Source organism: Macaca mulatta, chromosome 12 (genome assembly GCF_049350105.2).
Source record: "Macaca mulatta isolate MMU2019108-1 chromosome 12, T2T-MMU8v2.0, whole genome shotgun sequence".
Lineage (NCBI taxonomy): Eukaryota > Metazoa > Chordata > Mammalia > Primates > Cercopithecidae > Macaca > Macaca mulatta.
The window spans coordinates 47873676-47900823 of NC_133417.1; the positions used below are offsets into that span (position 1 = coordinate 47873676).

The 27148-nt window shown below is 39.7% G+C and overlaps 1 protein-coding gene across 1 annotated transcript in view; it reads left to right on the forward strand.

The window, feature by feature from the left end:
- KYNU (kynureninase) overlaps window positions 1-27148 on the forward strand; it is a 166529-nt gene that overhangs the window by 42345 nt on the left and 97036 nt on the right. Inside the window, exons 3-4 of the mRNA XM_015110049.3 lie at window positions 5068-5188; window positions 14040-14122. Of these exons, the coding sequence (XP_014965535.1) occupies window positions 5068-5188; window positions 14040-14122 (204 nt within the window). The remainder of the gene's footprint in view (window positions 1-5067; window positions 5189-14039; window positions 14123-27148) is intronic.

A 27148-nucleotide genomic window follows, 5' to 3' on the forward strand; every position in this document is an offset into this window, starting at 1 on the left:
ATCTTCTTGGTATTGATTTTGACTTTTATTCCACTGTGATATGAAAGTATGGCTGGTATTCAGTTTTTTGAATTTATTGAGACTTGCTTTATCTCCAAGCATATGGTCAATCACAGAATATGTTCTGTTCACAGATGAGAAGAATGTATAATCTGTGGTTGATGGGTGGAATGTTTTGTAGATGTCTATTAGCTCCCATTGGTTGAGTGTTGAATCGAAGTCCAAAATTTGTTAGTTTTCTGACTTGATGATCGGTCTAATGCTGTAAGTGGGGTGTTGAAATCCCCTACTAGTGTTGTTAACCATCTAAGTCTCTTCATAGGTCTAGAAGTACTTGTTTTATGAATCTAGGTTCTCCAGTGTTTGCTATGTATATATTTAGGATAGTTCAGTGTTCTTGTTGAATTGAACCGTTTATCATTATGTATTGCCCGTGTTTGACCTGTTTTATTGTTGGCTTAGGCAGTCTGGCCACTCCTTGACACCATTACAGTAGCCTCTAGTGAGGCTATGGCAGCTGATGCCTAGCTGCTCAGGGATCCAAGGCCTGTGCAGCTCTTTGTGGGCTTAAGTGGTGCCCCTGCAAAGACTCCAGGCTAGTCTCTGTGTAGATTTGGAGTTCCACTGAGGTAAGTGGCTTCTCCCATGCCCAGGATTGCAAAGGTCCATGGCAGAAGTTTGGATCCCCTGGAAACTCTCACTCATCAACCCTTTCCTGACTTTAGGGAGCTTCCTAAGCTCTATAGTGGTTCCAGGTGGGCAGGTCCTTGGCTTTGCTCCTTTCTCCTCTGTGGGCCCTGCTGCTTTCTTGTTGGATCCCAACATGACCTCTTAGATGATCTATTTGAAGATGTAGCATTTACTCACCACTTTGTTTTCTCTCTGTGAGAGCAGCATACACTAGCTACTTCTAGTTAGCCATCTTGAACCCTTCACCTGTTTTCCTGATTGGAAAAGTGCCCATACCTGGGGAGCTCTGCATTTTTCTTTAGAGTGCTTCACAGATACTGCATTTTTTACAAATTAAAGGTTAGTGGCAACTCTGATTCCAGCAAGTCTAACAGCATCATTTTTCCAAGAGCATGTACTCACTTTATGTTTCTGCAGTACATTTTGGCAATTCTCACAATATTTCAAACTTCTTCATTATTATATCTGTAATAGTAATCTGTGATCAGTGCTCTTTGATGTTATTATTGTCATTATCTTAGGGCAACATGAACTATGTCCATATAAGATGGTGAACTTTATCAATAAATGTTGTGTGTGTTCTCACTGTGCTAGAGACCAGTTGTGGAGATATGTGAGGGCAGCCATGTTGTCAGGCACATGTGGGGACAAGAGGAAGAGGATGGAATTTACCATGTTTGGTGGACCCAGTTTCTAATGGCCTGCATTTGCATATTAAAGCTAAGAGCCGGGGCTTTCCTGTTAGACAAGAAATATTTCTGGAGCTGCTTTAAAAGAAACAAAAACTTCCCAAGGACCACTTTTCATCCCTATTTGCCTAAAATAATTTCTTAATAATTCCTATAACAAAAATATACTGCAAAAGGGTCATACCTGAGAAGTCTGCTTGTTGGGTTATGGTAATTTTTGCATAAATATTCTAGAAATATGTTGTATGAAGTGGGAAGTGGTGGTAGCAAGCAGATCATGAGACATCAGCTTAAGTATGCATTAACTACTTCAGGAAACTGGAGACTGGAGGTCTCCAGTGGGAAGGAGATTTTAATGAACTCACAAAAAATACTTTATAGGGAAAGAGCTAACCAAAAAGCACCAAAGCTGGACTAAGGTTTTCTTGTCTTTCTTTTTCCACTCCATTGGAGGACTTAGAAGCAGTAGCAGTGAGGAACAAGAAAATAAATTGTTAATAGACACATTACTTTGTTCCAAACTGCAGTTTCCTGAACTTAAGTCAAGCATGAGCTAGGGCTGGGGAGAATATTTAAATCTGAAGTGATATTGATATTTTGAAACTAGTTCCTAGGTTAAGCTTCATATAAACTAAAAGAGTAAGCTTATAAGGGTCACAGTGGTGGACATTTCTGATGCACTAAAATGCTCCTCAAGCAATCAAGTGAGTTTTCAGAACCATGAGCTTTATAGCAATCATACTGTAGCCTTTTCCAAGAAGGGAGCGTTCCAGAAGAATGGCTCTAACACTGTTGACTTAAGGACTAACTGGAGCAAGCCCTGCTTGTTAAAAGTTGAAATTCTTGAGCTCATAAACAAGTTTGAAGTCAAATGAACCGTTAAGCAGAGTGCTATGGGTTGAATTATGTTTCCTAAAAATTCATGTGTTGACAGCCTAACCACCTGTGCCTAAGACTGTCCTTACAAAAACAATCAAGTTAAAGTGAGATCATTAGAGCGGGTCCTAATTCAATATATTGTAATGTTCTTATAAAAGGGGGAAGTTGGGAAACACACAGGCATACTGGGAGAACGCCATACACACAAGAGATGGCCATCTATAAGCCAAGCAGAAAGGCCTAGAACATATTCTTCCCTCTCAGTGCTTGAAAGGAATCAACTTTGCCAACACTTGATTTTGGACTTAGAGTCTGCAAAATTGTAAGACAATAAATTTCTGTTTAAGTTACCTAGAAGCCTTAGTTCTAGAAGCCCTAGTAAACTAGGGGTGGGCTTGTTACATAAAGCAAGTATTCCCAGCTCAGGGAGGATTTGCTGAATGTGGAGACTTGGCTGATAGGGGGAACCGATGAACTCTTTTAACATGCCCAATCTGTGCCAGAATTTGAAGTGTGACCCTCAGACAAGGCTCAAAAATCTCTGCTTTCTTTTTGGAATAAAGTTTTTAGGATGACTGGCACATTTGTTTTTTAATTATCTATGGCTTTTTTTTATCCAACCATAACAAAAAGGAGGAATTGCAGCAGAGACTGTATGGCCTGGAAAGCCTGAAATATTTATTTTCTGGCTTTTTACAGAAAAAGTTTGCCTTGCCTTGCTTAAAACAAAGGTACTGGTTAAATATCCTGCCTGCTGGGTATTAACAGAACAAATGCAGCAAATGATCTGATCTGAACATGAACCCACAGGATCCCCAGATCATGACACCTCTCAGTGTTTTCTCAGAGTAGATCTGGACAGTATGGATTAAGAGGAAGAAACTGAGACAGCTTATCCTCCTTTTCCTCCCCCTAATAAGATCAGGCTAAATTCAATGGAGGAAGACTTTCCAGGAAATAAGAAGCAAAGGCAATAAAAGAAAGAGTTGGAAAATGATACCTACAAGAAGAGCGAACCGCGGTCTTGAAGCATTGTGACTTAACCAAAATTTTGGGATCTACTAACAGGACATGTGTTAATCAAGCAGTTCACTTTGAAAAGGAAAGTTCTAGTAAGCTCCATGGCCTTTGTGAAAAGGCCATTGAAGTGAGAGAGAAAACCAAGAGGACCATTGAGAAACTGCAAAAAATGTGTGCTCTAATTGGCAACACCTACTTCAAAGAAAAATGTAATAATATAATTTCTACAATACACGTTTTAGCATAGCACTAAACTCACAATATGCTAAAAAAAAGTTGTCAGTACAGGAGACAGAAAATAATCCTGAAGAATAAGATTGGCTGGTGTACATTAATCCTGACTTGCCTTTGGGGGAAAAAAGGTAAATACAATAAATGCTTCAGAAAGGGAATTTTCTCCCACTTCATAGGCATTAAATACTAAACAAGATGTCCAACAGAATCCAAATGACATTGAGTTGTGCAAGAGTCAGCAGCTGACACTGAAGGACTGGGAACTATTTAGGAACCTAGAGCTCTCATGTTCTTAAGAGTTGTATAGAGAAAGCATAGGAGACATAAAAACTGTGGATATAATCCCAAAGGCATTAAGCTTGGACTCAAGCTATAAGGAGATTATCAGTAATGTCCAATGTGACAAGAACCATTGATGTGATAACCTTTTATTTAAAAAAATAAATAGAGATGGAGTCTCACTATGTTGCCCAGGCTTGTATTGAACTCCTGGGCTCAAGTGATCCTCCCGTTTTTGCCTCCAAAAGTACCTGGATTACAGGCATGAGCCACTGTGCTTGGCTGACATGATAACCTTGAGGATGGGAAATGGGGAGGCATATCTAATCCTAGGTCCAGGAAATAATGATACCTTAACCAAGAGGGCTCTTCTGGCACACGTGTAAACAATATGTGCATATCTTGTATTGGTCAGGCTTAAAAGATGCCAATGAAGAACAATATCTATAAAAGGGATCAGGTTGAAATAGATAGTATGTCTCTAAAAAGTCTTTAAAGGTTTAATTAAGTAGTCTGAAATAAAGACCAACATAGTACTTAATGATTCCAATGAAATATAAACAAGAAGCTTAGTCTTTTTTCCCCTAAGATATAAGACAAAACTCAGTAGTTTACAATTGTGACTATAAACTTGTGACTTTCTAGACTATGTTTTAAGCACATGGATTGGTTTGTTTGCAGTGGGTAAGCTGCAGGATAAAAATCGCCAAAGTTTGATTTATATGAATAAGTAGTAGATATAGAGAACAATCTTTGCCTATACATGTGTTAGTACTATCTGTACATGTGTATGGATATAGAATGAAAAAAACACATAAATCCAGTACATCTACTTTAGTTATATAAATAATTATTTGCATTTTTGAAAAAATTGCCATTTCTACAACACAAATCAGTACAGTGTCAGTACTTGACTAAATTCAGGTAATCTTCTTATACAATTAGATAGGCTGATGTATTTCTTAATTGAAAACATTTGTTTTTAACTCTTTTCTAATGCTTTGGCTATTCATGATTGGAAGTAGTTGCTAATTTAGATTTCCCCATGGAGCACAGTAAATATGAGAGATCATCATAATAGCCTCTATAGGTTTAAATTATATTTTAAAATGTAAATGCCAACGTTAATTATTGTTTAGAGGACCTGATGTCATCCTTGGGAGTAATTTTAATTACTTTTTATCCTTCCTAGTTGATTATATTAATTATTTGTACTGGCTTAACAATACCATACTGAAAAAACTTTTTTTTTTTTTTGACATTTCTTCTGTTTCAGTTGATTTATCATTAGTGAATAAAGATGAAAATGCCATCTATTTCTTGGGAAATTCTCTTGGTCTTCAGCCAAAAATGGTTAAAACATATCTTGAAGAAGAACTAGATAAGTGGGCCAAAATGTAAGTATTATTTTAAAAGCTACTACTCTACATCACATACAAACATTTACAAAATCACATTAGGTTGTCTAATATTTGGAAAGATAGAATCCTAGTACAGTCATCCCTTGGTTGTCTGCAGAGAATTAGTTCCAGGGCCTCCCTATCATTCCAAAATCCACAATGGTCCCATATACTTTAAATAATCTCTAGATTACTTATAATACCTAATACAGTATAAATGTTATATAAATAGCTGTTATGCTGTATTGTTTAGGGAATAGTGATGAGAAAAAAGTCTGTACATGTTTAGTATATATGCAGCCATCCATTTTTTCCCTAAATATTTTTTATCTGCAGTTGGTTGAATCCATAGAGAGGGAATCCATGGATACAGAGAAACCTTAACTGCTCAGTAGTCTCATTTGATTGATGAAAATAACTGAGGATCAGAATAAGGTGACAAGTTAGTGGCAGAATCAGGACTAAAACTTTTACAATATTTAAACATTTAAGTTCCTCTCCTGTGTTGACATCCCTAAACCATATGTAATCATTTTGTTTTATTTCTTTAATAATTAAGAGAGGAGTTAATGTTTAGAAGCTTCATCTCTTCATGATTAGGCCAAATTATCAACACTTATTTTTATGATAACCGGAAATATTTTTAAAATATTTTCTGATTATTTGAAACTGAAAAATCAATATGAAGATGAGCCAAACTTGACAGTTAGGAAAACATTTCAGAAAGATGAAACCAAACCAAATAGAATTTCAGAGGAAAAACATTTGGCTGTCAGAAACTCAGACTACATTCTTTACCTTTCTTCATTCTTCATGCTACTGGTTTTCAAATTGGGAACAATATCCGTTCTTTAAAGATTAGTAGGCCAGTCACGGTGGCTCATGCCTGTAATTGCAGCACTTTGGGAGGCCAAGGTGGGCAGATGACTTGAGGTCAAGAGTTTGAGACCAGCCTAGCCAACATGGTGAAACCTCATCTCTACTAAAAAAAATACAAAAATTAGGCCGGGAGTGGTGCCTCATGCCTGCAATCCCAGCACTTTGGGAGGCTGACGTGGGTGAATCATCTAAGCACAGGAGTTCGAGACCAGCCTGACCAACATGGTGAAACCTCGTCTCTACTAAAAATATAAAAATTAGCCGGGCATGGTGGCAGGCACCTGTAATCCCAGCTACTCAGGAGGCTAAGGCAAGAGAATTGCCTGGACCCGGGAGGCAGAGGTTGCAGTGAGCGGAGATTGCACCACTGCACTCCAGCCTGGGTGACTCTGTTTCAATAAAATAAATAAATAAATAATATTTAGCTTACACTGACTGTGCAAATGATTACAACTATGGCTATTAGATAACACTGTGAAGTTCTTAATTTCAGTGATTAAGAATGTAATTTCACAACTTGATGCAAAAATGATAGAAGTTTATATAATTTATTAATCATGTTATAACTTTATCTGCATAACTTTTATGCATAATTTGCAAAATACATACCACCACATTTGCTCTAGCAGGTTTTAGTATTTAATGAATGGGGGTCATAGTTAATAAAAATGGTTAATATTCATTTTTGGCCTTAATGTAAGAGAGGGCAGATAATTAGATTGAATGCATTTGAACTTATAGAGTGTCCTTGCCTCTTGGGTATTCATTCAGCAAGGCTGTGAATTTTTATCCTTTAAGCATTTAAAATATATTCTGCCCTGCTATTCTATTCATATCCTTATAGTCATCCCACTTAAGTAAGAAACTGGTTGATTATTTTCAAGACTTTAAAGTTGTATTTCAGGAAATCACCTCATGCCCTTCTATTGCTTTGTCTTTTACATTTCACCTTGTGATGATGGAAAATTTCATCATTTTAATTAAACCTTCTCACTGAGTTTTCATTAGACAGATGATTCAGAAAGGTTGTGTATTTTAATGCTTCAGGCAATGTACAGTGAATTAAAGAAGACTGCTAAGCAAATGGACATCTATTCCATCCTTGCTTTGTTTAGTTTATGTAGTCTTCTTGTTTTAAGCTGTAGTGACTCTGTCAACATCATGGTCCTGCCCATAAATGTCTGTGGTGTTTGGGATGCCTGATCACATGCCTATTCTCCCTACCTCACCCACCGTTTTTGATCCCAAAAGTGTTTGCTCGTTATTGTTTTTTATCTCCCAAATATTTAGCTTAAAATCCCACTTCTGATCTTTTCCAGCTGAAGTTCTGTTGGGAGGAAACTTCTCTACAAACTGAGTACTTAGGTCAAAGTGGTGAGGGCCTGCCAATTAATTGACAACAGACAGGTTAACAGGAGAAAAGTTTATTTCACACTCAGATAGAAGAATTCTACAAGGGGTAGTTTGCTGAACAGCCATGGGTAAGGGTTTATATACCAGCTTAACTAAAGGGAAGAGTTTTAGAGCTTCAATGGGAAAATATAAAGGTTTCCATTGGGCTTTTTCATCCTGATGCTAATAGGCAGTATCCTTCCTAGCTGGAAGCTCCCAAGAGGGAGATGAATGGCAGCTGAATTTGTACCTCCAGGTGCTAAGGTCCATCTAACTCTGAGGATGGGTCAATGGCAGCTGTATTTTTAGGAGGCTTTGCTTAAGTTTAGATAGCATTTCTTTCTGTGGCTGCTCCTTTTTCAGATGTGTTCAAAGTAGAAGGACCAGGCATGGTGGCTCATGGCTGTATTCCCGGCACTATGGGAGGCCAATGTGGGTCACATTAGCCCAGGAATTAAAACCAGCCTGAGCAACAAAGGGATGGGAGCAGTGGCTACTGTCTGTAATCCCAGCACTTTGGAAGCTGAGGCGGGTGGATCACAAGAGCCCAGGAGTTCCAGACCAGCCTGGGCAACATTGTGAGATCTCAACTCTACAAAAAATACAAAAATTAGCTGGGCATGGTGGTGCATGCCTGTAGTCCCAGCCACGTGAGAGGCTGAGGTGAGAGGATCACTTGCACCCAGAAGGTCGAGGCTGCAGTAAGCTGTTATTGTGTCACTGCACTCCAGCCTGGGCTACAGCAAGACCATGTCTTTAAATACATACATACATATATACATGTAGTCTTCATGCCAATTCAGTGGTCTGTTGGTCTCTTCAGTTTTCGTTCTGACTGTTGCTTTGTTTTTTTGCACTAAAATCAAACCCTGCATGTGTTCAGTTGCCTCTAGATCCAGGGCCTCGCATTATTGTGGTAAGTTTTGTCTGATCACTTCTTCCTCTTTGCCTCCCTCATTGCCACTTCTGCTCTACTTCTTGGCTGGTACTCAAGCCAGGTCAGTGACTCCCTTTCTTCTTGACCAATGGAAGATTATGGGAATCGCTGAGTCAAAGATGATTACACATTTACTAAACACTATAATGCACATTGAAAGTAGTTGCTTAGTTGAAAAAGATAGTGTTAAAAATGTATAATCCTGACCAGGCACGGTGGTTCAAGGGTGTTACCCAAAGACTTTGGGAGGCCAAGGCAGGCAGATCACTTGATCTCAGGAGTTCGAGACCAGCTTGAGCAACATGGTAAAACCCTGTCTCTACAAAATATACAAAAGAAATTTAGCTGGATGTAGTGGCACATACCTGTAGTCCCAGCTATTCGTGAGGTTGAGGTGGGAGGATCGCTTGAGCCTGGAAGGTGGGGGTAGCAGTGAGCTGAGATTTTGACACTGCACTCCAGCCTGGGCAACAGAGTCAGACCCAGTTTCAAAAAAAATTATAATTTTAACAGTAACATAAAAATTAGAGTGCTTTAACAAAGCAAGGTTTTGCACAAGCATATAGATGTCAAATCTCTGTCCATCCAAGTGCTATAAAGTAGGAAATGCCATTGGGCTCATGGATTCCATCTTCTCCAGTTTTATGGCCTATTGCAGACATACTGCCTACCACACCTAAGTATTGAATAAACAATTTTTTGTCATAATGCAGCCTGATTTTGTAATTCATCTGGCTACCATCTTTGATTACTTATACTAAGGAAAAGCCAAGAATAGAGGTAAAACTAGAAATATTTTAGGATCTGTCTTAGTTTGTTCCCACTGCTATACAAAATACCCAAGTCTGGATAATTTATAGAGAAGAGAAGTGAACATTCTTATAGTTCTGGAGACTGGGAAGTCCAAGATCAAGGTGCTGGCAGACTTAGTGTCTGGTAAGGTCTGCTCTCTGCTTCCAAGATGGTGCTTCTTGCTGCATCCTCATGTGGCAGAAGAGGCAAACACCTGCCTCCCACCTCTTTTATAAGGGTCCTAATCCCATTCATGAGGGCTCTGCCCTTATGACTGAATCACCTCCTAAAGACTCTACCTCTTAATACTGTCACATCGGCAGATCAAGTTTTAACATAAGAATTTGAAGGGGACACATTCAGATGATAGTAGAACCAAATTATTTCTAAAACTTAAACTTTCTTAAGGCAAACTGTGAAAATTGTTTTCTTAGAAACTTTTACCTCTGTGTTAGTTTTAAAATGCTATTACCATTATTTTGCATTTTCATTTTCAACTCTATGGGATTTCTAAAGTAGATTAATAACACATTGAGGAATATATTTGTTTTGCAAAATGGCAACATTTAGGCAATTCTAATATTCTGAAATATAAAACTTTTTGTGTGATTATATTTATTTGATAATAATTATAAGCAAAAAGGTTTTATAATAATAAGAAGCAACAGTACGTCTGAAATCTACGGGTCTGTTGCAATGAATAGGCAATAAGCATAAGTATTTGGAAATAATATATTAAATATTTACTAATGACCTAGATTATTTAATGGAGAATAACATTGGTTAATAATCATAATGCCACAATCCAGCTAGAACAGAAGGGTATATAAGTCCTAAAGAGCATATTTTAAGGTGGGGAATGGGTATTATGTCCCTAAAATAGAATCACAATATTTTGGGTCATTTACATTGTCAAATCTGCTCCATCAAGGGTGTTCTCTCTTTTTCATAAGAGCAAAAACCTACTATAGTTTTGTCTCTACAGGGATTCTTCTAAGAACTGTGACAGTTTAGGTAAGATTATTTAAAGATAAAAATGTGCCTTTGAATTAACTATCAGGAATACACTACTGAGTTTACTTTACATGGCAGTGTGTGTGTGCTGACAGGACACTGATAAAACACGCCAGAGAGATGTAGATGCCTCCTTCAGACCCCTCTAATCTCATTTAATTTAAGCATTTCTTCCTTTAAGAGCAATAGTGTTTGAATAAGAGAACATAAGAAAATACATAGAATGGCATGTTACAAAGATTTTTCACAACATCTTTATTTTTGTTTTTCTAATTAACATTATTTTTTTGGAGTCAGGGTCTCACTCTGTTGCCCAGGCTGGAGTGCAGTGATGTGATCATAGCTCACTGCGGCCTTAAACTCTCAGACCTGGGCTATCCTCCCACCTCAGTCTCCTGAGTAGCTGCGACTACAGGCACATGCCACCAAGCCTGGTTAATTTTTTCTTTAATTTTGTAGAGACGACGTCTCCCTATGTTGCCCAGGTTGGTCTCAAACCATTGGGCTCAAACCACCTTGACCTCCCAAAATGCTGGGATTACAGGCATGAGCCACCGTCCCCGGCCTCGCAACGTCTTTATTGGCTAATCATCAAGTGGGTCATGGAAAAAAAAATATAATATAATGAAGGCAGGCTGTGAAATCGTAATTATTTCCTTATGGAAGGAAGCTTTCTAAAAACAGGGCCATTTTTCATTTTGTGGGATGGTTAAAGCATGGTCCTACTTTAAAGAGGATCCAAGTTTCTATTAACTTCCTAATTTTCCATCCTGCAGTCCTAATTTTGTGAGTGAATACTCCTAGTAGATGTCTCAGAAAACACCCACTTATAGCAATGATTTATTCTGTGGCAGTGAGTTAACTCTCTCCCATGCTCTCTTTTCCTTTCCAGCATTTGTAAAAGAAGATTACATCTATGCTGCAACTATTTTAAGTAGTTTTGTTTGAGCAATATAATATTTTTTTCCTAACTCTAATACTGATGTTTATAACTGCACTTTAATCTACATCAACTCTTTCTAATGACAGGCCACTTTACTTTGGGTTTATTTGGGTAACACTTTGTAAATACATTTCACTACCCCAGGCTAGAGGGCTAACAAAATGAAGCAGCCGACACTGTGTGGTATTTTGAATGGAGGGAGATGCCAAAAGCATTGCAGGAAGAAACATATCCCTAAAGATTATTACCACGGTGTCTACCAGAGAGAGGAGTAGGTGGCATAATATTCTGAGATATAAATTCTCTGAGGCAGAACATAGAATTTTACTACCTAAATGTAATAAGATGTATTGTGCTATCAGCAAAGGCCGTGGAGCTCTATGTGATTAAAATTGAAAAGGATCCAAGTATCTGCCTTTAACTACCATTTAATGATAATGATTTTTGTCTTTAGCATTTATATTGAAAATCAAGAAAGAGGCAAACTGCAGGCTGTCTAATAAAAATATGAATAATAATAACTAACAACTGCCCCTCTTTTCCATCATTAGTTCTTAGCAGTCTATGTTTATTCTCAAAGAAAGTCCTCTTCCTTCATCTTAGTTTATATGGTAATAGAAATGTTAGTTTAAAAATTGTGTTCTATACCACATGCTGATGAAGGGAGTTTTAGCATTAGATTTACATTAGGAAAGAAGACTCAGAAACGGGGTACTATGTAATGGTCTCTTTCACATGTTATCTCATTTATTTCTCATGGGAATCCTTTAAGGTCCACATTGTTACCCATTTACTTGTACAAATGTGGAAAATGAAACCCTATAGCTTCAATAAATGTGGTCTCATGACCAGTACTGACCTGCAGCTGACTTATACCAGATGTCAAAAACCAATTATTAAATACTCAGAATTTTTGTTGATAGTATGAAATCGCCCATGATGGGAGTATTTACACCTTGGAAATCTGCAAAGGAGGAAAAACAGGGCTCTAGTCCTCTGGTCTTAACCGCCCCTCTTAGGGAGTAGCAGCCCACCAGCACCAGTTTACTGACACAGATTCGACCCAGGTTGGTACTATACAAAAAGCACATTTTCATTCCTTTCTTTCAAGCTGACAAACTTTTGGATTCCTAAAGAATTAAGAACTGTTACCCAGAAAAAATGGGCTTCATTCACGTGGTAACAAAGGTCTTTCTGGGGACATGGATGAAGCTGGAAACCGTCATTCTCAGCTAACTAACACAGGAACAGAAAACCAAGCACCACATGTTCTCACTCATAAGTGGGAGTTGAACAATGAGAACACATGGACTCAGGGAGGGGAACATCACACATTGGGGCCTGTCGGGGGTGGGGGCTAGGGGAGGGAGAGCATTAGGAGAAATACCTAATGTAGGTGACAGGTTGATGGGTGCAGCAAACCACCATGGCACGTGTATACTTATGCAACAAACCTGCATGTTCTGCACATTGTATCCCAGAACTTAAAGTATAATTTTAAAAAAGTCAGAGGAATATATAGCAGGCTCAAACATTTAATATTTATCTTTTAAATTGTGAAACCATCTTTGTAATATTTACTATGAAATAAGTTTTAAAATGTTGCTTAATTCTAAAATGTGATTTAAAATAAACATTTCTCTGTAGTTAAAAAAAAAAAAAAACAGAGGGAACAAGTTTTGATCAATAGAAGTTTGATTACTTGGTATAAGTAAGGAGGACACTGGGAGTTTTCACAAGAGCAGTGTCTCCCAGAGGAAAAGTGACAGGGGAGTTTTATGGGGTGATAGGGGAGAAGATGCATCATCACATGTAGAGGAAGGGTCGCAGTTGTGGAGATTCAGTGAGTAATCATGCCAGTGCGTAGATTGCATGTATGGTAATGAAGCTATAGCTTCTCCCCAGGGTGGAGACTTTAGCATGGTAATGAGGACAGTTCACTCAGGATCATCCATGAGTTACTGCGGTCTGGCAGAAGCTGGCTCCAACCAACAAGGTGACAGCATTACAAACCAGGCTTCGGAAACAGACAGGTGACAGGGCAGGAGGCTGTAAAACAGGCTGATGGCTCAAGTATATTAAATGTTATGATCCCTGGAGACCTCCCTGTCTGCTTACAGAACTACCACCTTCAGAGCATCATAAGATACGACAATGTAACAGCACTCAGAGGCACTCCACCTTAATCCTCTGTTTTAATTTCTTCTATGTTTTTCAAGTGTACTTGCCTTCTTCATTTCATGGAAATTTCTTGAAAGTTGAAGTACTCTATGTGTTTTGCATTTTTCTACTATGCCTCCTGGGATACTTACTAGAATAATAAAATTGAGCTGGAATGTGACAGATGAAATTGCTAGCAAATATGTCAAACCAAGCAGTGTTGGCTTTGATTATTCATAAATTTTGTTATTTACTATAAAATGGTATCATGAGTATAATCATATTTTATATACTTCTATTAAATTTACAGATTATAGGTATATTTTAAATGTCAATTTATAATCATTTTAGTCTCTAGCCTTACAAAACAGTATGTAAGTTTTAGTATAGATACTACATTCTACAGGTATAAAAGTGTGTTCAAATAATCTTAAAAATTGCAAAATAACTGAGACCAAAAAAATTAGACTCTAGAATATAGCAAAATATTAAAATAACATATGAACAATCCCCCCTTCCTAATAAAAAGAAAATAAATTTTAAAAGAGAAGTTAAAAGACATTAATCCCAAGTATTATATTTTTTGTTTTAAAAAAGCTTGATTTTATATAATTACTAACACATAGAAAGGTCCACATAGAAATGTTTATTTGCTAAAGCTGATATTTGAAATAATCACACACATGCACACAAAAGCTAAGAAATGTTTATGAGTCCCTTTTCAATTTCAGAGCAGCCTATGGTCATGAAGTGGGGAAGCGTCCTTGGATTACAGGAGATGAGAGTATTGTAGGCCTTATGAAGGACATTGTAGGTAAGTACAAAACATTGAAGTTTTTCCAAATGAATTGTAAAGATATTATCATTTAGTTATAAACACAGGTCATAAAATCAAAATATTATTGAAGAGCATCGTGATTTTCTATTTTAATCCATAATGGTAAAAAGGAGGTACACTTTTAAATTTGTTAACTCAAAGATTGCTATTGTGAGCGTAACAAGGTTATTTATATAAAAATAAAATATATGTTATTATTTTTTCTGTCATACTTTAAATGTAATATTTATCACACCTATGAAAAACATACGCATTGTATTAATTTACAATTGAATACATTTCATAAAAATCAACTGAAATGAATTTTCTATAATTTAATTATTTGCTATAATGAACATTTTGACATGCTAAATGAACATTTGACACCAATCATGTTTTTGCTCATTTCAATTAAATCTTTGGTGATCTATTTAAATTTTAGCTTCATGTTACTGAAAATGACATAGCTGACGCTGTTTTTAGTCTGAAATGTGCTATCTTAAAGAGAGTTATATATACTATCAGTGGTATTTAAGATAGTTTTATATGGTAAATGTGTTAACATTTTGAAAAAAGTTATTTAATTGGCTTAAATATTCAGCATTGTTTAAAATTTAAGGTACTCAAAAAAATTAATGATGTTTTGGTAATTGGAGTGGTGCTATTTGGAACTATTTTAAGGACTTAGGGAAAACTCAAATTTTCAAATCCTTTTTGAAAGCTTATTCTCTCATAAGCAAACATACAGATGTCTTTATTGCTTCATTGCATTTGAATCTTGACCAGTAATTAGAGAGAAAATCAACGTGACTGGAAGGGAAATGGAGTGGGGAAAGCTGGACTTATGCATAGAAAAAACTACGGCAACTGGCAAATCATTAAAATCTGGAGAGCATCTTGTTTTTTTTAAAAAGTAACTATTGATTCTTTGCTATATGTCATGACTGTGAGAGCTCTGAGGACATAAAAGTGAATAAGGGCTGGGCATGGTGACACACACCTATAATCCCAGCACTTTGACAGTTTGAGGTGAGTGGATTGCTTGAGTTCAGGAGTTCTAGACCAGCCTGGCCAACATGATGAGATCCCATCTCTACAAAAAAAAAAAAAAAAAGTGAAAATTAGCCAAGCATGGTGGCACACACCTGTAGTCCCAGACACTTGAGAGGCTGAGGTGGGAGGTTAGCTTGAGCCTGGGAGGTTGAAGCTGCAGTGAGACCAAATCATGCCACTGTTCTTCAGCCTGGATGACAGGGTAACACCCTGTATCAAAAAAAAGAAAAAAGAAAAGAAAGAAAAAAAAATAAAAAGAAAAAAAAAACGAATAAGAACACTCATCTTCCTTATCCTCATGGACTGCCAGTAAAGGAAGATGCAAAGGAATCCAAAATTAATGTACTACATAAGTAAAATACAAAGAAATAAAAAATTAATCACACTACCAAAGAGGCATAATTTTCCAATGGATTTAGGACTGAACACATGCATGTAACTACTCTTTTTTCTAAAATCTCACTAAAGAATTCTGAATAGAGTAGAAAAAAAAAATTACAAAGTCTAAACCCCAAAGGACAAAATAGAATGACAAAGGAGATGATAATAATATCTGGGGAGTTGGCTGGCAGACAGACAAGTGGTAATTGCCGGTATCAAAAAAAAAAAAAAAAGTAAACCAAATCCTAATCTCCCAATGGCAAAAAAAATAAAAAAGCCATCTTTACCTTGCTAATCACCTGACCATGAAAAGAGTCAAATTCTGTAAAATATTTGAAGAATAAATTATTCTGTAAAATATTCTGAGGCAAATACGAGTGGTCATGACCCAAGGCACAGTTTCAAGAGGTCCCAAGAACATGTGCCCAAGGTGGTTGGGTTGACAAAAGACATTAATCTACACATGTGAGGTATCCATAGGTTTGGGGGTGAGGACGGGACAGGAGCACGGGTAGGTAGTGTAGGAGTTTATAGGTCATAGGGTTATAGGTGGAGTCAAAGATTTTCTCATTGGCAATTGGTTGAAAGCGTTATTATCTAAAAACCTGGAATCAATAGAAAGGAGTGTCTGGAGGAAGATAAAGGGTGATAGAAACCGAGGTTCTTATTATGTAGATAAAGTCTCATAGGTGGCTGCCCTTAGAGGCAATAGATGGCAATTGTTTCCTATTCATACCTGTAAAGGGTTCTAGTCTCTCAGTTCATCTCTTCAGGATTGGAAGAGACTGAAAAGGATAAGATTTAGTGATATTCATCATATTCTTGACAGATGCGAATTTTCCTTCACAACAGAAGGCTTTGTAGGGCCACTCAAAATATGTCAAAGAGACATATTTTGGGGTAAAATATTTTGATTTTCTTCTTTATCTGTCATTTGATGTTATGTCAGAGTAAGGTTGGAAAGTAAGCTGTGTTATATAGGATTAAATAAAACCCATCTGGTGAGATTTTATGGTTTGTAGGGTGTTACTCCCCAGGCCTCTTAGGAATTTGGGCAAGACAGGAAAAAGGTCAGAGTTTATTCCTCACACCTCCAGAAATAGTGATGAAAATACGAATTTTTAAAAAAGATTTGTTGAAATTCTGTTTAAAATATAATTAGAATATCAGATCCCCTTGCCCACTTGATGCTGCCAGGTGAATACTCCCACACCCCATTTTGGGAGATAACTGGAGGATTCGTTTGCAGAAAAGGGAGAAGAAAGGGTCTCCAGACTGCCATAGCAAACACCACAGACTGGGTGGCTTAAACAATGTAAATTTATTTTTTCCCAGTACTGGAGGCTGGAAATTCATGATCAAGGTGCAAAGTGCTGTCAGGGTTGGTTTCTGGTGAGGGTTCTCCTCTTGACTTCCCTTGTTGGCTGCCGTCTCACTATGTCCTCACATGGCCTTTCTTTTGTGTGCTGGAGGAGAGTTCTCTGGTCTCTCTCACACGTCTCATAAGGACACCTAAAGATACCAGTTCTACCATGTCAAGGCCTCACCCTTATGACTGCACTTAACCTTAATTACTAATTTATAGGCCTATGCCCAAATATACTCACATTGGAGGTTAGGGCTTTAACATATGAATTTGGGGTAACCAACTCAATTAATCATAGTTGTAAGGTTTCTGTGTCAGTTTGAACCCCCAGAGCACGCCAACAGACAACACGAGGCAGTGTGGAGCAACATGCTGTTTTAATGAGTGCCTGGGTGCAGGAAGGCTGAGGCCTAAAATGGTGTCAGCACCAAGTGAGGACAGGACAAAAGTTTTATGGTCTCCTATAAATAGGAAGTGTTCTAGTCAGACATAACTGCTACAGTGTACCTGGATGGCCTCTTTCTCAGTCTTAAGGGGCATGTGTCTTCTGTCCAGGGTAGCTGTCTTTCTGCGGCTCTTTTCCTATTTCTGCTGTCTTGCAGGCACATGCTACTGACGTAAGTAGCCTTGCGCCTGGGTACTGGGCCTGAGAAGGGAGGAGTTATTCATCTCCTTAAGCTTTCAGGCCCCAGGGAGAATCTTACATTCCTATTTGGTTATAGATCAAAGGGAAAAGGGGCGACTTTCTCAATAACTACTTCAGGCGTGATATAGGGGGTGGCGTGGGCACCTTGGAAAGAGAAAACCTTAATTTTTGGGGTATTGTTGAGAGACGGGTTGGTATCCACTGTGTCCTTGTAGTAGGAGCATCATCTGGATTGTCTGGAAACGCGTCTGTGCCTGCAAGACAGTTATGTTGAGAGGTCAAGGAGGTGTCAACAGGGAGAGGCATGGCCTCATTTGTTGCTTCTTGCATGAAAGACTGTGTCTGGATTAAGGAGGAGAGGTAATTTCTGAGTGGCTTAGAGTTTGGTAAGGGTGGAGGCCTTAAGATAAAAGTTCCGCCATACACGATTTTAAAGGGACTATAAAAAGAGGGTGCTTTTGGTGTTGTGCAGAGTCTCATGAGGGCAAAAGGGAGATTTTTTTGTCCATGGCTGGTGGGTTTTAACAGCCAGCTTGGTGAGTTGGGCTTTAAGGACAGAGTTAATTTTTTCAACTTTGCCTGAAGATTGAGACCTGTAGGGTGTGTGGAGAACCTATTTCATATTTAAGGATGTAGAGATATCTTGAGTAATTTGGTTGATGAAGGCGGGCCTGTTATTCAGCTGGATGGATGTTGGGAGTCTGAAATGGGGAATTATATCCATGATGAGAGTTTGTGTGACAACATTTGCACCTTCTGAAGTTGTTGGGAACGTTTTTACTTACCCAGAGAAAGTATAGACAAAGACTAGAAGATAGCAGAGCCATTTATTGGATGGCCTGTGAGTGAGGTTTACTTGCCAATCTTGCCTTGGTACCTGGCTCCGGGCTTGATGAGTAGGAAAAGGTGGCGACTGGAGGGAGCCTTGGGGTGACACTGAGCGGCAGATAGAGCAGGACTGGGTAATTTCTCAGAAATGGCTGAAAAGGTGGGGACAAGTGAGAACAGGATGGAGAAGTTGCAAGAGAGGTTTGTAACCGACATGGAAAGAGTTGTGGAGGCTTTGGAGGTGAGGAACGTTTTGAGAGTGAGGAAGAACGAAGCGCCTTTCCTTGACATACCATGGTCCTTGCTTTTGAAGGTTTTGGGCTCAGAAGTCCTCCTTTTCTTCTGAGGTGTAAAGAGGAGAGAACAAGGACAGGGACAGAAACTGGCCTTGAACGGGTTGCAGGGCTATTTGTTTTGCTACCTAATCTGTTAGCGCATTTCCAACGGATATATGATTGTGTGGGGTGTGGTGGTCCCTGCAATGAATGATGGCAACTTTCTGCAGGAGCCTGGCAGCTTGAAGGAGTTTGTTGATGAGTCATTTACGACAGGAGCGTTTTTTGCTGTTAGGAAACCCAGTTTTTTCCAGATAGTCGAGTGTGACTGTACTATATGGAACGTATAAGGAGAATTTGAATATATGTTAATTTGTTGTCCGCCTGTCAGTGTGAAAACTTTAGTATGGGCAATGAGTTCAGCTTTTTGAGAGGTAGTGCCTAGGGGGAGTGGATTGGCTTCAATAGTATGTGGGGTGGGGTGGGGACACTATAGTATAGCCAGGATGCTGGCGTCCTTGATGTAGGAAGGAGCTGCCATCTACAAACCAAGTAAAGAAGGGATTGGTCTGTTAGGTTTGGAAAAGGTAGAAGAAAGGTTTGAACAGTGTTCACACAGAAGTGCGTAGGGTCTTCAGCTGTTGTAGCTTCAGGTAAAAGCATGGGTGGGTTTAGACAGGAGCTGGTTAGCATAGTGATTTGGGGGATTTCTATGACTAGAACATACAATTGGAGGAGTCGTGGGGCAGAGATGAGATGTAGTACACTGCGGTGAGTTGGCAAGTCTTTGATGTTATGGGTTGAATAAACTGTTAGGTTGGCATGGAGAGATAGTTTTAGGCTTCTAAGGGTGAGGACAGCAGCTGCTGCCAATGCTCGGAGGCAGCAAGCCATCCAAGAACTGAGGCTTTAAGCTGTTTAGAGAGGTAGGCAATAACCTGGAGGGTGGGTCCTTCAGCCTGGGTTGGAACACCTAGTGTAACTCTGTGCTGTTTGTCGGTATAGAGGGAGAAAGGTTTGGTGAGATCTGGGAGAGTGAGGATGGGGGCTGAGGTGAGAGCCTTCTGGAATAGAAGGAAAGGCTGGGTAATAGGCTGTGCAGATTTTAAATGCTCATGGAGGGGGCTTTAGCAGCTTGGTATAATGGTTTGGCAAGTAGAGCGAAGGAGGGAACCTAGAGCCTAAAATATCCCGCTAATTCTAAAAAAAGAGATTTTTTTGCTTAGTTCGCGGAGGCAGGAGGGATTGGAGGAGGTATATGCAGTCGGCTGTTAGCCCTTAGGTTCATGGGGTAAGAGCTAGACCTAGATACATAACTAAGGGGGTGCATATTTGTGCTTTCTTAGAGGAGATCTAATATCCCTGTTTTGTCAAGAAGTTTAAAAGAGAGAGATAGTGTGGGTGTTGCAATCTTTTTGAGAGGGGCTACACAGCTGATTATTAACACACTGAAGTAGAGTGGATGGTTTTAGGGATAAGGTACAGAGGTCACTAGCAAGGGCCTGTCCAAAAAAGTGGGGGCTGTCTCTGAAACCTTGAGGTAGTACGCACCAGGTGAGCTGACGTGAAACATGGGAGTTGGGGTTGTCCCATGTAAAAGCAAACAGGTTTGGGGAATCAAGGTGTAAAGGAATTGTTTTTTTTTTTTTTTAAAAAAGCAACTTTTAGGTTTAGAATAGAAAATTGGGTGGTATTGGAGAGAACTGCGGAAAGTAAAGTATATGGGTTAGGAACTATTGGACATACTGGGAGTACAGCTTGGTTAATGAGTCTGAGGTCCTGGACTAAGTGATAAGTTTCATCTGGCTTTTTAACAGGTATAACTGTTTTAAAAGGAGTTTGTGGGGTGGAGTAGGTGACTGGCGAGGAGGCAAGAAATGATAGGCTTTAGGCCTATGAGAGTTGCTTAGGGGATGGGATACTGCTTCTGTGATAGGAACTGGGTGGTTTTTTTAAGGGCAATGTGGATGGGGGTGTGGTGTTTTCTGACTGAGTGTGTGGAAGTGTCCTAAACAGCGGGGTTACAGATGGGGGATAAGGAAAAGTTGCATGTTTTAAGGTGGGAGGTTGGAGGAGTAGAATAAAGTTAAAAGCCCTGGAGGGGTCTGGGTTGATGTGTTGGGTACTATGGGGAACACGGAAGTGAAGAGTAGTGTGTAGTTTTGAAAGGAGCAGAGTTTGGCATGAGGACAGGAGTAAGAAAGAGTGAGTGAAGGAAAAGATGGCAGGGAGCAGAAAAGTGGAGGCGTGGCTTGGGGTTTGGAGACTTTTCTATTAATTTCTACAACAGAGACTTGTGAGAACTTGGTGGGTCCTGAAAAATTAGGTAAAGCAGCGTAGGTTGCCCTGGTATTAATTAAAAAACATACTGGCCTACCCACCACCATCAGGGTTACCCTTGGTTGGGATGAAGAGATGGTAGTTGCCAGGGTGTCCATTTCAGGGCACCATCAAGTCTTCAGTGGCAAGGCTGATGAGATCCGAGTAGGAGGTTTTAGCCAGCTTAGGAAGGGATGGGGGCAGTCCTTGTGGGGTCTGCTCACAGTCCAACCTCCAGTGGGTCCTCCACAGAGAAGGCATGGCCTGGTGGGCTTACCTGGGTTTGGGCATTGTCTGGACCAGTTGACTTCATTGCCGCACTTGAAACAGGCGCCAGGTGGAGGTGGATTGCTAGGAGGCTTCCATGTGGAACTGCAGCCCTGCGGGCCTGCAGGACCCCTGATGGTGGAGGTAAGCATTTGAAACTCTGCCTGTTTTTTTGCCTTTTACTTTCCTCATCCTGATTGTTAAAGACTTTGAAGGCTAAATTAAGAAGGTCTCCTTGTGGGGTTTGAGGACTGTCATCAAGCTTCCGAAGTTTGCGCCAAATATTAGGGGTGGATTGGGAGAGGAACTGAAGGTTTAAGATAGTGGTTCCTTTTGGGCTAGCTGGGTTTAGGTTGGTATATTTTCTTATGGCTTCAGTTAAACAAGAGAGAAAAAGGGCTGGGTTTTCATCAGGACCTTGGGTGATTTCTGAAAATTTTTCATAGTTTACTACTTTATGGGCACTCTTTTCGAGTCCTGCAAGGAGACACAAAATCATGTGATCTTGATGGCGGCATCCAGAGGCCGATAATCCCAGTGGGGGTCCTGGTTGGGAACTGCCTCTGCGCCACTAGGCTGGGCAGGAGTTTGGGGATGAATTGCATCAGCATGCCCCTGAGCTAGGGTCCAGATACTGCCTTGGTCTTCTGGGGTGACGGTGGAAGAGAGGGTAATGTAGAGGTCATGCCAGGTTCGTTTATAAGACTGGGTAAGGTACTGAAACTCCCTAATATGAGGTGGGGTCTTCTGGAAATGAACTGAGTCTTTTGTTAATTTGAGAGAAGTCAATGAGAGAGAAGGGAACATGAACTCTAATAATACCTTCAGTTCCTGTTACTTCCTGAAGGGGGCACTCTAGCACAGGCGCTGAAGTAAAGGTGGGGCATGGGCTAAAGATGGCGCCTGAGCAAGTATGGGCAAGAGAGAAGGAAGAAGCCAGCAGTGGTTCCTGCTGAGGGTATGAAGGGGGAAGAGGGTTGAGTTGATAAGCAGTGGAGGATAGATAGGGGCGTAAGGTGGCAGGATGGGTTTATAGGCTTCAGGAGAGGGCAGTGAGGAAGGAGAATGAGTACAGGCAATGCTAGAATTGTCCTAAGGGGACCGTGTAGGAATAGAAGTGAATACAACTGACTGGGAAGATGGGTGACTGAGAAGACAATGAGTTATAGCAGGCAGTTGAGAGAAAGAGGTAGGGGCTGGGAGGGGTGGACAGCAGTCTGCTGGATTGAATGAAGAAGAAAAGGTAGGGTTGGGAGGAGAAAGGCGATCTGGATGGCGAGAATGGAAGAGAAGGATTTGAACAGGTAAGCAAGAATTGTAGAGGTCAGGTTGTGATCTGAGTGCAAAAAGGCCTGGACATAAGGATTTTCTCCCTATTTCTCCAGTCATCAGCAATAATTGCTTAAGTTAGTTAAAATTGTAAAGTCAAATGTTTTATTTGTGGGCCATTTAGATGCATTATTTAATTTGTACTGCTGCCAGGCTATATTGTAAAAAAAGACAAGGCGCTTAGGGTGGATAGCTTGCCTGAGGCCTAGGTTTGCGGGTTTTTTTTTTTTTTAATGAGGCAGCCTAGAGGGCTGTGTTTTGGAATGGAGGACCAGGAGTTTCCCATAACACAGGATAGGCACAGGAGAAAAGAGAAAAAGGAGACCGTCCTGGATGGCTGGAGGGAGACGATAAAAGGAGCGATCTTCACCGCTGCCTTTTTCGTTCTCCGAACGGGATCAAATGGCTTACAGGCCTCCCCCTAAGACCAGATGATCAGCAACTGCCTAGCACACACTGGAACCTTCTTGGACCAACGTTGGATTTTTGGACCGGAGAAACCAAGAGAGTCCATGCAGATTTTTCCCTGTTAACAGGGCTTCCAGGAAACTTACTGGTAGGTGAGATCCGTGACCAATGTGCATGCAGAGGGGTGACTGGAGGATGAGGATTTTCCTTTGTCTGGCTGCTGTGGCCTGCTCTTTGAGGTGGAGGGGTAGGTCCACAGAGGATTCTGACCTGAGCCCCTCCCAGATTTCGGGACCAGAATGTAAAATTTTTGTATTGGTTTGAACCCCAAGAGCACAACAGACAACACGAGGCGGTGTGGAGCAACATGCTGTTTTAATGAGCGCCTGGATGCAGGTGGGCTGAGGCCTAAAATGGCATCAGCACCAAGTGAGGGGGGAGACAAAGGTTTTATAGTCTCCTGCAAACAGGAAATGTCCTAGTCTGACATAACTGCTACGTTGTACCTGGATGGCTTCTTTCTCGATCTTCAGGAGTATGTGTCTTCCGATCAGGGTAGCTGTCTTCTGGCCAGCTCTCTTCCTGCTTCTGCTATTTTGCTGATGCTCGCTGCTAATGTAAGTGGCCTTGCGCTTTGGTACTGGGTCTGAGAAGGGAGGAGTTACTCATCTCCTTAAGCTTTCAGGCCTCTGGGAGAATCTTACTGTAGTGAAAACAAAAAGCATTAAATAAGTGTTTATCCACTTGCACTATTATTTAGCTAGCAGTCCCCATGCAGGAGGCTGGACAAGTCTACTCTGTTATCTGCGCAACCTAAAGAGTCTGACATGAGGGCATTTCCCAGCACGATGGGCAAATGGGATCACCTTACAATAAACCCCATCACGTGCAGAACACACTGTTAAAAAAAAAAAAAAAAAAATCATGAGCCAAACTAACTTTAATAGAGTTTAGTTGAGCAAAGAACAAAATCATGAGTCAGGCAGCCTCTCAAGCCAGAGTAGGCTCACAGGGACTCCAGCACAGGCATGTGGTTGGAAAATTTGTAGACAGAGAAAGTAAAGTGGTGTGCAGAAAATAGAAGTGAGGTACAGAAACAGCCTGATTGGCTACAGCCCAGCGTTTGCCTTATTTTAACATAGTTTGAACAGTTGGTCTCCTTTGATTGGCCAAAATGTGGTGATTAGCACAAGAGTAGTTTACAGTCTGCTTATGCCTCCATTTAGGTTATAGTTCATGACTTACAAAGATAGCTTTAGACTGTACTTAAAATATGTAAGGCGGCAAGTTTAGGCTAAAGTTAATTTAACAATCCCCTTTTTGGTCATCTTCTCAATTTTGAAAGATTGACCAAAACTTTAGTCATTGATGTAACTATCACCATCATAAATGTCCTTATTTGGTTTTAAAACCCACTGGAAAATAGCATTTAACAGTGGATTTTGTAAGATAGGAACAAGGACTTAAGTAATTTTTTTTTACGGGTTAGAGTTACAGGAGAAAAACAAAACCTAGTCTGTTCTAGGATATATCTGTTTCCTTAAAGTCTTCTTTTTTATTATGTCACATTTATCATAAGTGACTATTTTTTGGTTTGATCTGGTCTGTGGGGGCCTAGTGCATGAGCTCACTCCAAAACAATATCCTCCCATAATTTTGTTTAAATCTGTTAAAAGAAAATCCTTAACCAAATTAAATTTATCAGAGTATAATTGAGCAAAGAACGATTCACAAATCGGGCAGTCTCCCAAGCCATAATAGGCTCAGAGATACTCCAGCACAGCCACGTGGTGGAAGAAGATTTATGAACAGAAAAAGGAAAGTGACATACAGAGAATGGAAGTGAGGTACAGAAACAGCCAGGTTGTTTACAGCTCAGCATTTGCCTTATTTGAGCAGGGTTTGAACAGTTTATCTTCTTTGGCCAAAACATGGTGATTAGCACGGGAGCAGGTTACAGTTTGCTTACATCTCCATTTAGGTGATAGTTCACTATGCACAGAGAAACCTTTAAGCCAGACTTGAAATATGTAAGTAGATAGCTTTAGGCTAAACTTGCTTCAACATCACTCATGTTTATTTTACCCACATTACGAAACTTTTCATGAAAATCTGTTTTTATACATCCATGTTGTGTGGAAAATTTTTTAAAAAACAGAAAAAAGAAGTCTGTTTTTAGTTTATGACCTTATGAATATGTTCACCTATTAAATCTTTTTTAAAATAACTTTATAGGGGGGCAGGCATAGTGGCTCACACCTGTAATTCCAACACTTTGAGAGGCCAAAGCGAGAGGATCACTTGAGCCCAGGACTTCAAGACCAGCTGAGGCAAAATAGTGAGATCCCGTGGCTACAAAAAAATAAAATAAATAAGAAGGAGAAAGAAAAATTAGTGGCATGTGGGTGGCTCATACCTGTAGTTTGAGCTACTTGGGAGGCTGTGGCAGGAGGACTGATGGGAGGTCAGGAGGTGGAGGCTGCAATGAGCCATGATTGCACCACTGTACTCCAGCCTGGGTGACAGAGTAAGACCCTGTCTCAAACAAAACAAAACAAACCCCCTCAAACTTCAATAGAAGAGTTGTAAGCAAAAGCAAACTCAATTTCCTACCAATTATTATTAATCATTACATTACATAAATTTCTATTGTTTTTGTATGGCTATATTGTGGATCAGAATATCAACTTCTAGTTTAAGATAACAGATTGAGGTTGGGAGCAGTGGCTGACGCCTGTAATCCCACCATTTTGGGAGGCTGAGGCGGGCAGATCACGAGGTCAGGAGTTCGAGACCAGCCTGACCAACATGGTGAAATGCCGTCTCTCCTAAAAATACAAAAATTAGCCAGGCATGGTGGCACATGCCTGTAATCCCAGCTACTCAGGGGACTGAGGCAGGAGAATCGCTTGAACCCGAGAGGTGGAGGTTGCAGTGATCTGAGATTGTGCCACTGCACTCCAGTCTGGCAACACAGTGAGACTCCGTGTCAAAAAAAAAAAAAAAAAAAAAAAGATAACAGATTGAGTACAAACTGAAAATTCTCCATTCTATGACAAATACAGAGAAGTGATTAAAAAAATTAACAAGCATATAGCAACAATTAAAAATAAATAAATAGAAATCTGCATAGACCAGAAATTTACGACCATTATTGAAGAAAGGAACAGTCAGAAATCAGAAGGTAATATATTGGGGGCAGCACATGTGGAGTCAGGCTCAGTGTAGGACTGAGTCAAAGACTTTTCCCAAGAAACCCCAGGGCTAATCTGGGCAGCCCTGGATGCTTAGGTCTGGAACCCAGGGCCAGAATCTTTGACAGCCAGATCCAGTAAAGGCCAAAACCCAGAATCTCCTCCCACACCAGTAGATTCTCAAAACACAGTGCACTTGATCAGGCTGTCAGACTTACCTAGAGCCGTGCGTATTCTGATGGAGGGAATTCTCCTCTGAGCAATCCCGGATTGCATTTAAAAGTGTGCAAAATATTTGTGTAATAAATCCTTCATTTGTGTTCATTTGTTAGAAGCCAATTCTAGACATTCAAGTGTTCTAATATGTAACCAAAAAAAAAAAAAAACTGGAAAAATAATTCGCATTTAATTTGACCAGAGAATATGTGTTTCACTTTATTCAGTTTACTTTCAGAACATAAACTGCATTCTAATCCTGTTATTTTGTTCTTGATATTTATCATCCTCTAAAGAGAAGTTAGAATGTTTATATACAAGCCAGGGAAGTGGTAAAGTGATATTATTCAGTAAGATTTATTTAGGAAGCCAATAAACCTTGCAAAAAGATATCCTTTGACTATTTAAAAGTTTACAGCTCTATTGCAACTTATTAAATGTCCAAGAGCCTTGTTGTCCAGTAAATACGTGTATGACACATAAAGATCCTTGAAATTTCAAACCAGCCACCTTTCATTATTGTTACTAAGGAAAAATAAAAAAAAAATAAGAGAAAGACTATAAATATTCAGACTTGTTTAGAAAACTAAAGAGACTAAACTTATTTTAAATTTTTAAAAGAAAATTTGTCAACCATGGCTGTAGGGTTTTTATGCCTGTCTTTGAAAAACCACACACTCATATAATTTATATTCTGGCCCACAAGGCTGCCCCCACTTCAGATGCCAGTCGAAAATCCTA